General features: G+C 38.3%; 1 protein-coding gene across 1 annotated transcript in view; it reads left to right on the top strand.

Annotated features, from left to right (window-relative positions):
- LOC125745421 (metabotropic glutamate receptor 2-like) overlaps nt 1–16911 on the top strand; it is a 31817-nt gene that overhangs the window by 2352 nt on the left and 12554 nt on the right. The window contains exon 2 of the mRNA XM_049018310.1: nt 6143–6800. Coding sequence (XP_048874267.1) covers nt 6291–6800 — 510 coding nt within the window. The 5' untranslated portion in view covers nt 6143–6290. The remainder of the gene's footprint in view (nt 1–6142; nt 6801–16911) is intronic.

Here is a 16911-nt window from a genome sequence, read left to right as displayed (position 1 = left end):
TCACAGATCTCTGAGCAGGTGTGCTTTTAATGTCTAATAGTTGTTCCCCATAAAATGAGTGTGTCGTTAGATGCCGTGCTTATAAAACACATTCATTTCCTATATTCATGAGTGATCTAAATCCCGCCTCCCCATTATGTGTGGAGCTTGCATCTTCTCCCTGTGTCTTGCTGGTTTCCTCCACAGTCCAAAGACATGCAGCCAAACTAATTGGTGTCTCTAAAATGCCATAAGTGCATGACTGTGTGGGTGTTTGTATATATGTTATCTGCGAAAGACTCACTGCACCCCAGCCTAGTGCCTTGTGCTAGCTGTTATTGATGGATAATTGACGTATTGAGGCAATGGTTCTTAACTCAGACACATAAGACATGCATGTAAGGACTGAAGATTTTCTAAGTTTGAGCTGTGACATTTAAATTCAGTGGACAATCAGCAAAAAAAAAAATCTTGTGCATGTCACATACTACTGTGTGATGTCCTGGGAAATGATTGCTAAAAGATATGAATGCAAGATGAAGTCACAATGAAATGTATCTTAATCAGCAAATGTCAGTCTACCCAAAGGAATGGCTGTGAGGAGATTACTGATTTGAAAATGTCTAGTAGAAGTGTTTTAGTGGGACTAAAGTGAATGTGTTACATGTAGAACGATTGTAATAAACGATGAAATCCAAATCTCATTCTCTCCAGGGTAAAACCCTGTGTTGTTTGAGATAGGATCCACCCCCCGCGCCACCCCCCACACCTGACCAGGATAAATGGGTGGAAGATGGATGCTATATGGCTGGATATTAAATCAAAATCCATGTAGTGTGGAGAATCAAAAAGCACCTGCCCTGTACCAGGCCAGTAAGTTGAAGCGAGGCAGCAAACTGCGTAAACTGAGCTGCATCTAGGTGAGGAGCCCCACCTTTCCTGTGAAACTGCTGGGTTAGATGAGAGGAGGTTGATAAAAGTTGTCTGTGAGCATCCAGGTTCCGGTATCAGAAGCGAGCAGAACTCAACACCTAACTCACGTTATGAACATCAAACGACACAAACACACTGACTCCCCTTCTGCGTAGTGCTGCGGATGGGAGCTCATCTGACAGGACGACAATGTAACCTTATCTGTGAGTAGTCAGTTGGAATAAAGAAAATGCTGAATGGAAGGTAAGATGTGAGACAATAGCAACTCCCTGCACATTTTATTTCTGCGTGAGAGAAAATAGTGAATCTTAAATAGCAGTGGTTTAGCTGAATGAAATTGATTATATATGGTATATGACTGAAACATGATTTCAGTGGTGATATTTGAAATAAACCAAAAACACACCTGTTTCTAATAAGATTTCGTTTAATTAGAGTTGTGACTGCTGTTTCACCAGAAAGTGTAGAGCACAATTCAGGTTACACTCCTAGATAGGGTGCCATCCATTGGACACATACACACACGCACACATACATGCACACAATTTTATTCACAATCACTTGTCGTGTTTTTTTGTGAACATTAAACATTGTATATTATATTTTTTAAAAAGCAGTAGTTTGAGTGAGGGGGTGGTGTGGTGGTGCAGTGGTTAGCACTCTTGCCTCTCACCTCTGGGACCAGGGTGTGTGTGTGTGTGTGTGTGTGTGTGTGTGTGTGTGTTTGCATGCTCATAGCAATGATGTCATTGTGGGGTTTCCTCCCACAATCCAAAAACATGCTGAGGTTAATTGGCCAAATTGCCCATAGGTGTGCATGTGTGAATGAATGGTGTGTGAGTGTGCCCTGTGATGGGTTGGCCCCCCCATCCTGGGTTATTCTCTGCCTTGCCTCTAGGCTCCAGACCCCCCATGATTCTGAATAGGGTAAGTGGTTACAGAAAATTAATGGACAGTTTGAGTGATTAGTGATTTGTAATAAAGCCAAAAATTCTGATTAAGAATGAAAAATGTTGTGGTTACTGTTGACTTCTTGGTGGGATAAAATGTATACAGTAATTATGCATGTCTGGTGTTAATTTGTTGTTGGTGTGTTTGAACGTAAACAGTTATGTGTGTATGTGTAAGAGAGGATTAGGTTGCCAGTTTAGCTCAGTGGAGGGGGGTAAGGGCTTGGTATTATGAGTATCTGTGAGTGAGTGCAGAGCTCAGTTAGCGTGCAAGGAAGTGAGGAAAGCACAGCAGGGAGCTTCACTCCTGTCACAGCTGACTACCCCATGAATAATGCAAACAAAACAGGGGCTCAACAAAACCGAGACATGCAGCTCACTGCCCCCCCTCTTGGCCTGACAAGACATCTATCACACTGCTGGTTGTCTGGCTTCTGATTCTAATGCACTAATTAAGGTGTTTTCCTTTATGTGGGGGGTTCATTGTTCCAACGATAAGGGCAATGTATCATTACTATTCAGAATATACAGGAGATAGGAAACCATTTGGTTGTGTCATATCAGTTAGCAGATTTGGATGTTAGCAGTGTTATATGTGTAACAGCAGATGGTGTATGGCATGGCATCTCAGTAGATGGGCCAGATCTTACATCTAAAGTGCTTCATAAACTATATAAAAAAGGAAATAGATTCCACAGAGATTTTAATAAAAGATGCATCTTGGGATGCATGATTGAGATTCCTTTAGCACACTGAACAATTCCCCCAGCATCTGTCATTAGATTCTGAACAAAACTCGATAATACTGAAAAAATAATAGAGAAGGCCAGCTGTACGTCAGTGAGTTCACCAGCAGGTGAAGGGCTGTAGCTTGCAGACGCACTCCAGGTATTGCCAGGCTGTCTGTTCGATGTAGGGCTGGGCATGGGGTCTGTCAGTGACTGGGAATGGCAGATGGCGGCCTTAAAGAAGGGGGTTTACAGGGGTTTATGAGACTTTACTAACTCTGGGCTCCCATATTTTTGCCTGTGATTGTTTTCCATACAGATTAGTGGGACTGACGCTGCAGAAAATAACCCAAATCAAAATCTCTCATTTTCTTATAAAAATTTGAGGAAGGAGAGGTTAAACTTTTTCAGGTCATGAATTGCTCTCTTTCCCTTGTAGGACTACAGCATGTTGTACTGCTGAAGATAGAGAAAAATCCTAAAGTAAAGTCCGATTTATATATATATATATATATATATATATATATATATATATATATATATATATATATATATATATATATATATACTCAAGTCAATTTTCAAGTGAAAATTTCCAATATGTTTAGAGTGTTTAGGCACATTTGGCTTAATTGCTACATATCACATTTATATTCAAAGCTTTATTGTGTCTTTATGTCAGAAAGCCTGCTGTCACCCTTAACAGCCTTAATATGTAGAAGCACAGTAGTACATGCAAACCCGTTCCATAAACAGGGTGTACTACAATCTGGGATCGGATCCAAGCCCGGCCCCCCAACCCCTAAGATTAAAACATTTGAAAATGGATTTTGAAAATCGTTCTCGTACCTGTATGGTTAAACAGTTTTTTTTTACTTTCTTTCTCCTGTATGACATTAGCTGATTCAGAAGTAGTTATGCATATAGAACCAGTAAACACTGAATAATGCATAAATAATTTAATCAAAACAATTCAACAATTCATTTCAGAATACCTACACAGGTGCACCAAAGACACCAAACTCTGCACAGCTATGAAAATATATAGGTTGCCTGTATGTATTTTCTGCTTAAGCTTTCTGTTTACGAAGTGCATCTTCCCTTGTCTGCCAGAATCTAACACCATTGCCTCTGAATACATGCAGTAAGTGTGCCATTGTTATAACAGTTACCTTTTTTTCCAGAATCTTCTGGCTGAGTGTGGGTTGCATATCATTGAATGTACATGTATAAAACATGAACAGTTTTTTTTGGAGTGAACAGTTTTCTTTCTAGGAGTGTGATTCTGAATACTAGTTCATTGGATTATGTGATGTAACATCCTCTACAGTTTTCTGACCATACTAAAAGGTTTTTTAAAAAAAGAATATATGGTAGGACTTGTGTCCTATAGAGAGAAGAAAAACACAGGTAACACTTTCTATAAATGCCATTTCTACAAGAATCTATGAACACATTCATAACAAATTATAATGCATTCATAAAGCATTATAAACATGGGTATAAATATATTTTAAAAGGCATAACACATTATAGCCATGTTTATTATGTATTATGAATGCTTTATGAAGCTCTCATCTGTAATGCACTATAGATACCTTCATAATGCAGTACAAAGCATCCTTAATGCTTATACTGACCATTATAATGCATCATGAAGGTATCGAAAATGCATTATAGATGACAGCTTTAAGTAAAGTATTTCCAAAAAACATGTATTAATTCTTATGTAAAGCAGACAGTGTCATTGTACTAAACATCAATGCACCATTTTTACCTCCTCAGCCCATCTATGATTTCATGCAGAATTTCAAAATGCATGCTTGCGGTTCAGTCATAGATTTAACATTTCTATCGCAGTTAACTACCATTAAATTCTAATGTTAACAAAACACCATTTAACCAAAAGTGGGAAATGTCAATGGAGAAATCACAGCAGGTGTACAATCAGACAGACAATTAAATACAATTACGAATTAATGGTTTGTACATGTCAGCACACCTATGCACGTTATATGCTGTTATACACTGTAACTTGTTGGTTTCATTTTAGACATAAGGAAACATGCTAACTAAGGAGCCTCCAAATGGACAAACAGGCTGAAAAGTAACCCTAGCTGCGTTTATTTTTTCCAGTGTGTGCCAGTGAGACACATGGGTGGCAAAGCATGAGGGAACCTGTTGTGGTGGACTGTTGCTGGAAGCCAAATGTGATGTTGTATGATGAAATTGTTTTAGCATTAATTGCTTCACAGTAACATAGAGAATGTATATCTTCTGCTGACAGCCGGCGTAAATGGCCGATATACATACATAGTGTCTAATAAGAGTTATAGATAAATTAACGTTATTTTTGTATGTAGGTGTCACCTTGGCTGACTTAGTTTCCGGCTTTCGCACCATCTACTAAAAGGACTGTTCTCCCCCATCCAACCCTTAGGCGTCATGCTGAGACCATCTGGTCCAAAAATGCCAGCATAAGATAATTTCATTTTTACCAACATTTAGACACCGCAGACTGCCAATTCACGCTGCTCCTGCTGATTGCTGTTAGTTGTGCAGGAGCAAGGAAAACAGTTTGGGTCACCGTGATGTAGCAGTTTTTTTCTTCTCTAGTGTTAAAATCTATGTATAGAGTAAGAAACACGTGATATTATGCTGTATGATTTAAACATGCATTCTTCCATTCATATTTATTCAGCTTATCCTGCTCAGGGTCATGAGGATTATGTGTATTAAAAATTAGTGCAAATAACTGGGTTAGCACCCCATCCTGGGATACTCCCTAGGTTGAACCCCCCAACAATCCTGCATAGGACCATCGGATTTCGGAGATGAATGGATGGATGGATGAATTAATGAATGAGTGACTGAATGAGGGAGTAAGTAAGTAAGTGATTTAAGGAATAGTGCAAATAGTAAAGGTATTTTCTTGTAAGAATGTTTTGAACCATGTAAAGCCCTTTCATGTGCACTGCAAGGTCCCGATTTGTCTTTGTCGTGTTGGCTCATGATGGCCAGTCATGCGGAACATCTTCTAATAAACCAGCCAATGGACATTCTTTTGTCAAACTAATAGATTCCCCCCACTTAATATAATGAATTAATGCAAATAAGTACATGCAATAAATTGAAATAAGTAAACATACGAATCAATTATTGTGTCAATTTCATATGCATTTTTTAAAGACGTTTTTTTTATTTGGCTGGCAGAGTAGCCAAAACTGGTATTTTTCTGGAAAAAAATATACATAGACATCAATTTCTATTCCATCTATTTCACTATTCCATCTATGACTGCAACTGAACCACTTTCATAGTTCCAGCAGACAGCAATCACTTCTCATACCCTCTTCATTTACATGCCTGTCTGTTGCAATTCATCCCTGAAAACGATGGGAGCAAATTGACCATTGCGAGCATTTTTCTGTGATGTATATAATATGTACATGTTTACAAAGAATGTGTAAATTACAAAGATCCTATAGCATTGTCTTAATGGATATGATGCAAGGTTTTGATTCAAAGTTCTTGTTTCTTTTTTATTCCCAGTTAAACATGAACAGAACAATGTAATTCAGAAGAGGAATTAATGATAAAGAGGAAACTTCAGGCATTCGTTGCAACTGTATAAAACAAAGCACCACGCCCAGCCCCCCCCCCCCTCCCCCCATACTTAAAAGAACACTCTCAGTCCATCATGGACATCACGGCTTTGAGATTTCGGTACAGAGTAGCTGTGACCCTTCTGTGGTCACTACACTTCCTGCTTACTGCGGTCATCCTAGGACCTGAAGCCCTGCCCACATCCAGCTACGCCATGGGTGCTAAGCGTGAGATCACCATTGACGGGGACCTGGTGATCGGAGGCCTCTTTCCAGTGCACGAGAAAGGTGAGGGTACAAATGACTGCGGCAAGATCAATGAACAGCGTGGAATCCAGAGGCTGGAGGCCATGCTGCTCGCGCTTGATGAGATCAACCAAGACGAGCGGCTCCTGCCTGGAATCAAGCTGGGTGCCCACATCCTGGACACCTGCTCCAAGGACACCTATGCGCTGGAGCAGTCCCTGGACTTTGTCCGTGCCTCTCTCACCAAGGTGGATGACACTGAATACATCTGTCCTGATGGATCATATGCCATCCATGATGACTTCCCCGTGGCTATTTCTGGTGTGATCGGTGGTTCCTACAGCGATGTCTCTATCCAGGTACTGTCACGATGCATAGTATTGGGTGCACAGTTGTGTGTATATTTCCATTTGTATATCTTTACATTAATAATCTTTTACTTTTACGAGACTTGCCCAATTATAAGAATTATTCTGTTACCATGATAAAGTACTATAATAGCAAAATAAAATGCTTCAGCAAAATATTACCACGCATTTTTAACGGGAGGCTGCCAATCCTTGACTGCAGGAAGAGAGACAAGTGGTTTGCAGGTGGTGCAAATATTTGTTCCAAAACACATTCAACCTAAGTTTCTATCTAAGAACACATCACTTTTCATCTTTCAGATGACCAGAGTTATCCATGCAGCGATCCGTGCTTATCCTTGATCTAGGCAAGGTATTCTGTGCACATACGAATGTTCCACATCTTACATCGAGAACCTTCATTGAGATTTCAGGAATTTCTGTCTTTACATTATTAATTTACTATAAAGAAGGATTTATTATCAAGAATTTTCATTGTTCAAAGACCACACCCCCTTATATGTATTTTATAGTAGAGTTAAATAATCATTTCTAATTATTACTTTTTCACCTTATTCACATAATATGTCCTTAAAAATCATTTGTACCCTCCCCATCCTCCACCTCATCCCATTCGGTTAACTTTTATCGTGAATCATGACTTACCGTAGCAACTGTGCAATAAAGGTTCGTGAGCCTAAACCAGTTAACACTGTAACAAAACGTATATACTTAATTATCAAATAAGGCAGACCAGGGTGAACTGGTTTAAAATTCAGTGTTATATTAATCTAATACTTAAAACCTTGTGATAAAAAAACAAGTTTCTTTAAGTGCAGCTAAGAAAATTAAACATGTACTTAAACCTCACAGCTACAAAACTTGCGTGAATATTAAGAATGCTAAGTCCCATTTCATGAAATTTCATAATTTCTTGAATTTTCTATTATTGTCTTTTCTATGTACATTTTACCAGCAGAATATTATTTACAACCCACACATAATCTATATAGGACGATAGTACTTTATCCCTAAAGATGTTGATGGGCACTCATCATTCAAAACGGGTTTTATGTTACTAGTGTTATCATTGTGTTAGAAGGCTGTGACATTGCATAAACATTAACTGTTAAAGAAAACACCTCACCTTATTCAGTTAATCTGTTCTTCACCAGGCTTACTGTACCACAGTAAATGTTATAGCTAAAATTATTTTGTTGCTGACTTGCCAAATTCATACAAATTTTATTGTATATTGAATTATCTTGAATTTTAGGGAACAATTTAATAAACACAGAAATACGTATGTTTCACTTTGTAAAAAATATATATAAAGTTTGCTTGGGTTATGTACAAGAATGTCATTTTTCTGTAGTTCTAAATATCAAGATATAGCTAAATTTCTTCTAGTACTAAAATTAAAAAATCGTATTCCAGGTGTCAAAGAATACGTAACACATTCCACTGTTATTTATCTATATATACAAAAAAGAAGACCAACAGAAGCTATGCGTGAAATAGTAGAAGCAAGTTTAGCAGCAGTAACTTGTATGTAATAATTTTCTGTACAGTATGTCAGTTCGTGACATTATTTTGGAGGACTTTGGCTCACTCTGCCTTACAACATGAATTATGTTTGAGGGAAAATTGTTTACGCACAAGGTCTCCTAAGGTCTCTAGGGTACTGCCACAGTATCCTAACAGGGTTGAGGTATGGACTTCGACTTTGCCATTCCAAAAACTTTTCTTTTTAAGCCATTCAGTCACTTTTCCAGTGTGCTTGGAATAATTAATTATCCTTTTGAATGATTCAGTTTCAATCAAGCTTTAGCTGTTGGACAGATGGCCTCCCAATTATTTCTGGAATACTTTAGTATGAAGAGGAGTTCATGGTTGACTTGATGACTGCAAGGTCCTTTGACTACTATACACACCCTCTACTTCAGTGCTTGAGAGTTTGAGCTATGAGGCATTTTTACTGATGGAAGTATTTAGATTTCATCAAGCATGGTGTTTGTGAATTATGATGAAACACCTACACTTTTGTCTTATCTGTTCAAAGAGTATTGTTCCAGAAATCTTGTGACTTGTTCACAAGCCCCTTTGCAAATTGAAGCCATGCTTCCATGTTCTTTTCTGAGATAATGTTCTTGCTCCTAGCTACTATTACTGTATGTGAAAGACATACTTGTTAAGTCTTTTTCAGATCACAGACTTTTGAACTTTTTAATATATTTAATATGTCAACTGAGGCCTGTTGATCCGTATGTGTAGCTCTTGGTTCTTGCAATTTCTCTGAGCATTATATCGCCATGACCTTGAGGTGAATTTGTGTTTGTTGTTATAATTGTTTTTGTTAATTATTATTGGAAGTGGTTGCCACATTGTCCATTGGTGTGAATGTGTGTGTGTGAATGGTGTGCGCCATGCAATGGGTTAGTGCCCCGTCCAAGGTTATTCGCTGACTTGTATCCATAGCTTCTGGGATAACTCGATAAATCTGTAGTGAAACTGATACTGGTGATCACTTCATAAAATTTTGTAGCATCCATATTATATAATGCAGGCAGTGAAACTTTAGTGAAGTAGAGCTGACTTGGGACACCATAACAAGGCTCTAAGCATTGACACAGACATGTCATTAAGTGAACTAGCATCACTAAATTGTCCATCATTTGTGAACGTGTGTCCTGCAATGCACTGTCCAGAGTGCAATGCTGCCTTGGACCTCTGGTACCTGGGATGGGTTCCAGGCCCCGTGACCCTATACTGGATAAGAGGTTGGAAGATGGATGGATGTGAGTATGAGGGTGACCGTGCTTTTACATTTTGTTCCCTCCAGATTCAGGCAATGTTAAAGTTGGAGAATAAAAGAAGCTGACAGGCTGAAATGGGCTGCTTCTGTTCTGTTTGAAACCAGACAAGTGTTTCAGGGCAATCTGATGGAAACAGACCCTAGCAATTACTGTTCCTTTTTAAATACTTAGTTGTTCTTTTCTCACCAAGCTGTCTTGTGTTTTCAGTGGCAGCATTTATTAAGTGCAGTCTCTCCAAGTGTGTCTGCTCTAGTCGTGTAAAAACAGTCAGACTTAAACTCAATTACTAAAAGTAACTGTTTCTGTATATTGTCCCTGCTCTCTCATCAGGGGAAATAAAATAAGAAATCTCCATCTTTCCAGCTCTGCAAAGCTCAAGAATATACAGTTCTTGGAAAAATTCAGAGACTGCATCAAAATTGTCAGCTTAAGTGGGTGTGAAATGTAAAATACACATTTTGATTTTCTTTTGCAAACTATTTACCACATTTGATTCTAAATCTCTACTTCAGAACATATTCAGAACATATATTTGCTGCAAATAGCTGGTTAAAAATAAACGATATTTAAAATGTAGTTATATATATATATATATATATATATATATATATATATATATATATATATATATATATATATATATATATATATATATATATATATATATATAATCAGGTTTATCCATTATTATATAGTACAATAATAATGTATCAACAATGAGTATTTGGTGGAATAACCCTGATTCCATTTTGAGGCATCTTGACATACTCTACCCAGCTGTTCACCATGTCTGTCAGAGGGAGCAGCATAGCAGCCTTCTTCTCTTCCTTCAGAACATCAGACTTTAACAACAAAATGGTCTCCTGCATACATAGTTAATGAGAATCTATCCCAGCTGACCTCAAAAAATCTATTTCAGATGACCTCAATGTGTCCCTGGCCCCTGTTGCCCTTTGTCCATCTCCCTCTTTTCTTTAAGATTTTTGATGGATTGTGTATTTGTGTATTTTTGCTCCCTGTCTCTTCAATTAATGATGTGCAACTACAGCAGCGCTGCCCATTCCTGGTCCTGGAGAGCTACCACATAATAAGGCCCTTCAGTTATATCTCAGTATGAATAGCAGCTTAACTCCAACATAGCTGACTCTAATACTGAGGTGTTACTTAAGTGTCTGATTATGTGTATCAGGTGTGTTGAATTAGGGCTGTACCTAAGGTCTGCAGGGTGGTAGGTCTCCAGGAGCAGGATTGGACAGCCCTGATCTACAGTCTTTACTTATAACAAAATACAGAGTGCAGTTTGTTCTCTTTACAAACACCTAAATGTAATCAACAAATGTACTTAAATTTGTATTTTCATGTTTATTTTTCATATTTAAATTTATGAGGTAATTACAGTATATGAGTAGGATGGATTAGAATCTGGACACCCAACCTGCTAGGATTTGAGTTGGACATGAAAATTTATGCTTGGCAGAAAACCATCACCAATAATGAAAATTATTCCTTCCAATCTTGCTTTGAGAAGACTGTAGACATTTATTTAACAGAATAATCCTTTGCCGAAAATTCCTTTGCTTCCGTACAGCATGCCGAAGTACATCTTCATAAACTGAACAATAGCTCTGAAATCTACGGGGCACATTGTCAAGCATGCGAACGTACTGTATCATGATGATCAGTGCTTATTCTTCTCCAGCTTACTGCAGTTGAGACAAGACCCATGTCTGAGCGAAAATGTTATTTGAAGATGAATATTTAGCTGGGCATATTGCTTCTTTGAGAATGGAGAAGCTGTGCCTAACAGGGTGAATAATCAGACCAACAATCCTTGTCAGAGCGACAGAGGAGCTTTACGGTAGTTGAAGACGCCGAACATTACTGTGCCACTTATTGTCAAGTGCTGATTGTAATGGGACTAAGAGCTCAGCAGATGTATCTGCATCAACTGTTCCCAGGATTCAGCTCAATGATTGTCTCCTTAGTGAAGGACCCACAGGTCATGTTGCAAGAGAGCCACTGTTGATCTATGTTTGGAGCATGATGCGTCAGAGGACTGGCCCAGCACCGGTGACGCAACCGTTACCTCAAGAGTGCCAGCTTTCCCATCTGTGGGGTGCAACCGGATGTCGAGAAACTTGGCAGGGGCCAAGGGCTCCTCATTGAAATCCCCTTTGCACTGTGAAGGAATGACAGCAGCGCTCTGGTGTCTTCGCAGTTGAGAGAGCTGTTCATAAGAGACAGTTGGCTCAAATTATTCATTCACTTCCCATGAATATGAAAGCGAGAAACACATGGTGTTCTTCCCATTTAAGAAATATCTTTTCAGACTGACACTTTAGGGGCATAAAGCCATCTGGGGTTGAATTAGAGGTGGGGGATCATGATATGTATTTGTAGTAATGATGGATGGGGCTTCAATGGTAAATCAGACCCACTCGTTTTATGGTCTTTTCTGGATAATAATATTCTATTAGGAGGATATTAGAAAATTGCACTGACAGTACTCTGCCTCAAGAAACGTCTAAGACAGAATTTCTTTGAGTAGCTCAATGACCTGTTCTGGCATTTCGCTCTATCATTTCAATATAACACAATCTTCATGGCCTGCTTCCTTTGCCCAATCGAAATCTGTATCAGTTTCTTTTGATTCTTGTTTTCATTTGCATTTTTACAGCATGCTCGAAGGCTTTCGTTACCTTCTGCGTTTTGATGAATTGAGTCGGACTAGGCTTCTTGTCTTTCCGCAAACGGTAGCACCTACAAAGCCTCTGGTGTTTTTCTAACAGATGGTGAAAGTAGGTGGTGATAAGATAGTGTTCTGGTAGGCTTGTAAATTGTGTTTAAAATAATCTCCACCTCGCTATCAGCTTTGCAAAAAGTCATACTTTACTTTCAGTTTTTCAGTGATTTCTGTTCTTCCAGTTTCGGCATTTAGAAATGATTTACTTTTTTACGGTGCACCTCAGAAAAATGCATTAAACAGGCATGGTCAGTCAATGTAGAAATAATTCATTATAATGGTAGTGCTTACAAAATGTCCTCTTCAAAGATGAATATATTCTCATTTCAATTTATTTTTGACTCATTTTGTCTAATTTTGTCTTTTGCCTTTAAGCATATGCTTTCACACTTACTATGAAAATGTTTTTCTTGTTTAAAGTACATATTCTGTGGTGTTTATATTCCTCTGTTTCGACTGATAGTCATTCTCACTAATTCATTAACATGTCAATAACTGTTACATGTGCTGGTATACTGTACGAACAGTGACATGTATACGCTGTTGTTAGCGCATTGCCCCCATCATTCATCCACTCGTCTTCCAGGAGCCCATTACAGCCAGCAAAGGGCACAATGCAGGAATGAACCTGATGTCAGTCCATCGCAGAGCACATCTATCTACTTATTGTTCACTTATTTATTTGTTTGTTTGGATTTAGTTATTCTGGATTTTAATCATATGTTTTTGTTCATTTATACAGTTTTCTGTTTTAATGGAACTCTGCAGGTAAAAAGGTATTAGTTTGTACCTTTGAGGACACTACTTGTCACTGGGGCTGTCCTGTCAAGGATCTGCCAGTTGTACCCTAGCTGTAGGTAAATGTTCCATTTGGTCTAATTTGAAGTACAGAAATGGACTCTGTGGAACATTTTTGTGCCATTGGAGGAACCTTGATGGTGTTTGAACCAGGGCTGTACTGTTTTTTCATAGAGTGAAGATTCCAGTTAAATGCCTTTTCTCTGGGATAAAGCAGCAATTCTGGAATCTTTAAACATCGTGGTATTGCTTGTGAAAACAATACCACACTGTCACCCACAACGCGTATGCTTTGTGCAGATGTGTGCAGGTGTTGGATGTGTGTAGAATGAAGGTATATGGTGACATTTGCCTGAGCGTCACCAATAACGGCCCCCCCACTGGCCTGTTATCCACTGAAAGTGGCAGTGCTACTGCAGTGCTAGGCCACTGGGATAAATAGATGGACTTTTCATGTCAGAGGAATCATGCAAAGCTTAGTACCAGACACTCCGTGGGCACATGTCTGACTTAGTCTGTTTTATTTCTGTTAGGATCCATATTGTGCAGGGAACATCAGCAGCAGAGACAGATATTTTCAGGCAAACAATCAATGTCCATTATGGCTCTAAGTCGCTGTACCAAGCAGACTCTACGACACTCCATCTGGCCAAATGTCAGCTGCATTGTCCCTCTCAATAAAATGGGCTGTTGATGGCCCCTATTGCAATATGGCCACATGTAGTATGTTTCTACAGTTGTTAGTCTTTGAGGAAAACAAAATATGAATTTTGCTCTGAATACAAAGCACACACTGCCAGGACATAAACATACATAAACATGTAATATGTCAGACATTCTAGTGTCCTTGTTTTGACTTGTTGTATGACTTGAGCACACAGAACATAACTTGGGCTGCTGACATTGCTTCTCCCAAGAGCTACAGCCAAATTCTTAATTCAAGGTATGTGTGGTATGTTTGCATACTAAATTCAAGTAATATGTTGTTGGATTACAATAACTGTCATTACATAGGAGCACACAGTCTTATTCAATAGTAGCCTATATAACAAAATAACTGAATAAATTGTATGTCTGTACCAAGAGTATTCATGTGTTAAAGAGAGTGAGAGCGATTCTATGTACCATGCTTGCCAAATCCACGAATGGGCATCCTTGCAGTGTGATATGCCTCACAGATGTCCAGACATCAACACATAAGAAATAAGCACCGTTTTCTCTGCAAGTCCAATTTCCTGAAATAAGACACAGAACAGTCTGTCTGATGTTTTATAAAATCATTTTTACCTGATTTGTTAAATGTTGAAATGCCAGTGCAAACCACAATAATAAGCAAAACCAGATTCAAAGACGGTTATAAATGTTGTCAGATTTTTGTGCCGAGAAGACCTGCCTTTCAAAACCAATGGCTAGAAAAAGGTAGAAAATATGGATGTTTGTCAGAAAAGTTAACAATCAGCAGCGTTGACAATGAATATACAATATATGTGATTATAATTAAAGACAGAATTATGTGACTATAAGAATCACACAAACCTGCCGGTGACATCTATGAGAAATTACAGTGAAGAAGGTAAAAGATGAGTAGAAGTATTAAAAGTCACCAGCAGAGAGAGTATAGTAATGAATTGCATGATCTGAAATGAATGATTATGACAGTCACCAATGGTTAAACTTCAGGGTGATATTGTAACTCCGTCGATAGCACCGTGGCCTCAGACCTCCAGGGATGGAGCTAGATAAGCAGTGGGGAGGTAGATTGATGGATGGATTTCTTTTATTTTGATTGCAGAGGGATTGTTAGTATGATAAATTTTATCTTTCATTCCTTTTGTGTGCTATTACATAGTGTTACATACAGTAGCTATAAGTAAGGCCTACCTTAAGTATACTTTTAACCTTAATTATTGCAAGCAACACCAATGAATGATTAATGAATGAGGGATTCTTACTAACACTTCATAAGAATGACAGTAATGTCTATCAGTTCATATTTTATAGCAATTTTGCAGGGTTTACAGATATGATTAATTACGACTGTGTATTTGAGGGACTATTTATTTATGTTTATTGTTTTATGTGTTGTGTCTTTATATTTTTGTTTACTCTTACCGCAGTCTTGGAGCCAGGCAACTAAGTATTTCACTACACATCATGCTAAGTAAAATTGTGTATGTAACATATACAACTTTGATTTGATTTTTCTCAGAACTCAATGCATGTTTTCACAGTGTAGTTTACTATCCTTTTGTGGGGCAGGATGATTATGCAGGTTAAGATCAATTCTCGATTTGCCAGCGGAACAGCTGATTTTGAAGTGGGTGCTCACAAGGACAAAAAGTCCTTTAGTCTTTATACTTCTGAGACTTTTTCATGCCCCCCCCCCCCCCCCCCGCCATGTTTCACCAGTTTCCATGGTGATGTACTGTGGTAGCAATGTTTTTCACTGTTGAGGTGACAGGAGTGCTTAGGAAACCTTGCTTTCCCATTCACAGCTATTCTTCACTAATTTGAACAATAAGGAAGGAAGTAAGTTAATTGGGTAAGTGGAAGATGTGGGTGCAAATCAACAGATGTAATTAACCGTATTCTTACATCCTATTCTTACAGAAACTCTTATTTCCATTTCAAGATCTTGAAATTCAGTGTGGTTTCCTTTCTTAGTGTTTCGGCAGGATTCTCAGTATATACCCTAGTAGCGTCACAGTATCAGCGTCACCCCAATTTAATGATAAAATCACTTAAAAACAGTGTAGCGCGGTGTCACATGAAGCCTAAAAACACAGGATATATGTTTAAAATGTAACTGATTGGCCAAGTTAAAGACCAAGAAATAAATTGCGTCCAAGGGAATAGTGACACCGTAGCTACCTTCAGGGCATGTAACGCCCCTTAAGCGAGAAACTCGCCAGGGAGTGTAAATGCCCTTATTGCCAAGACTGTCTGTCATATCGATTTTATCCACAACCTCCTGCTGTCCCTGTATTGAGTTAAAGAGGAAATGCTCTGTACATACATTATATGTCTTGTTTTTGTTTTTATTTTCCCCAAAGAGATAAATGAATTAACAATGAGTGCATTTTGCGGCATATATTAAGAAATGTTATACTGTAAATGAATAATTTATATTGTTTCACAATGACTGTTCTGGGTTTTGGTCACGTGTCGCTTAAGGTGAACCTGAATGTTTAGATGAGGCTTCTTTTTAAGACCTTGGAGCGCAAGCTAAAGAATTTTGACTTAACTGTGTGAGAACGGTTTGGGGGTGCACTCAGCTAAGTAAGGGTTGATGCACAAGAGGCCGTGCATTATACGTTTTTTACACACGAGGAGGTGAAGAACCACCCAACATACTTGGCTTGGAGTGCCACATCTAGTACGCATTCAGCTTACACGTTTGGACCTACAGTAAAGACATTATTTTCACGTTTACGAACTGAAAATGTGTTTGGTAATAGAAACTTCTTGCCCAACGAATAAACGTTTTGGTTAGATACGACCCAAGCCACTATCGTTAATTAATTGCTAAGCCCAAACGTCTTTAGGCACAAACATGTTAGCCAAGTGTGAGTTAATGCACTCAAAACTATGAATTGTAAGTTTTTTTTTAATGCACAACTGCAGAGGCAAAGAAATGTAAGAATATATACAGACATTTAAAAAAATGTATTTAGCTTTATGTATCTCTTGGTACTCAGCTGCGTTATTCATAAAATACGTCTTTTTTTGTGTTTTTGTATTTATCGATTCCGTTAATTTTTAATTG

Source organism: Brienomyrus brachyistius, chromosome 6, assembly GCF_023856365.1.
Source record: "Brienomyrus brachyistius isolate T26 chromosome 6, BBRACH_0.4, whole genome shotgun sequence".
Classification (NCBI taxonomy): domain Eukaryota; kingdom Metazoa; phylum Chordata; class Actinopteri; order Osteoglossiformes; family Mormyridae; genus Brienomyrus; species Brienomyrus brachyistius.
This window is presented reverse-complemented; position numbering and strand designations above follow the sequence as displayed.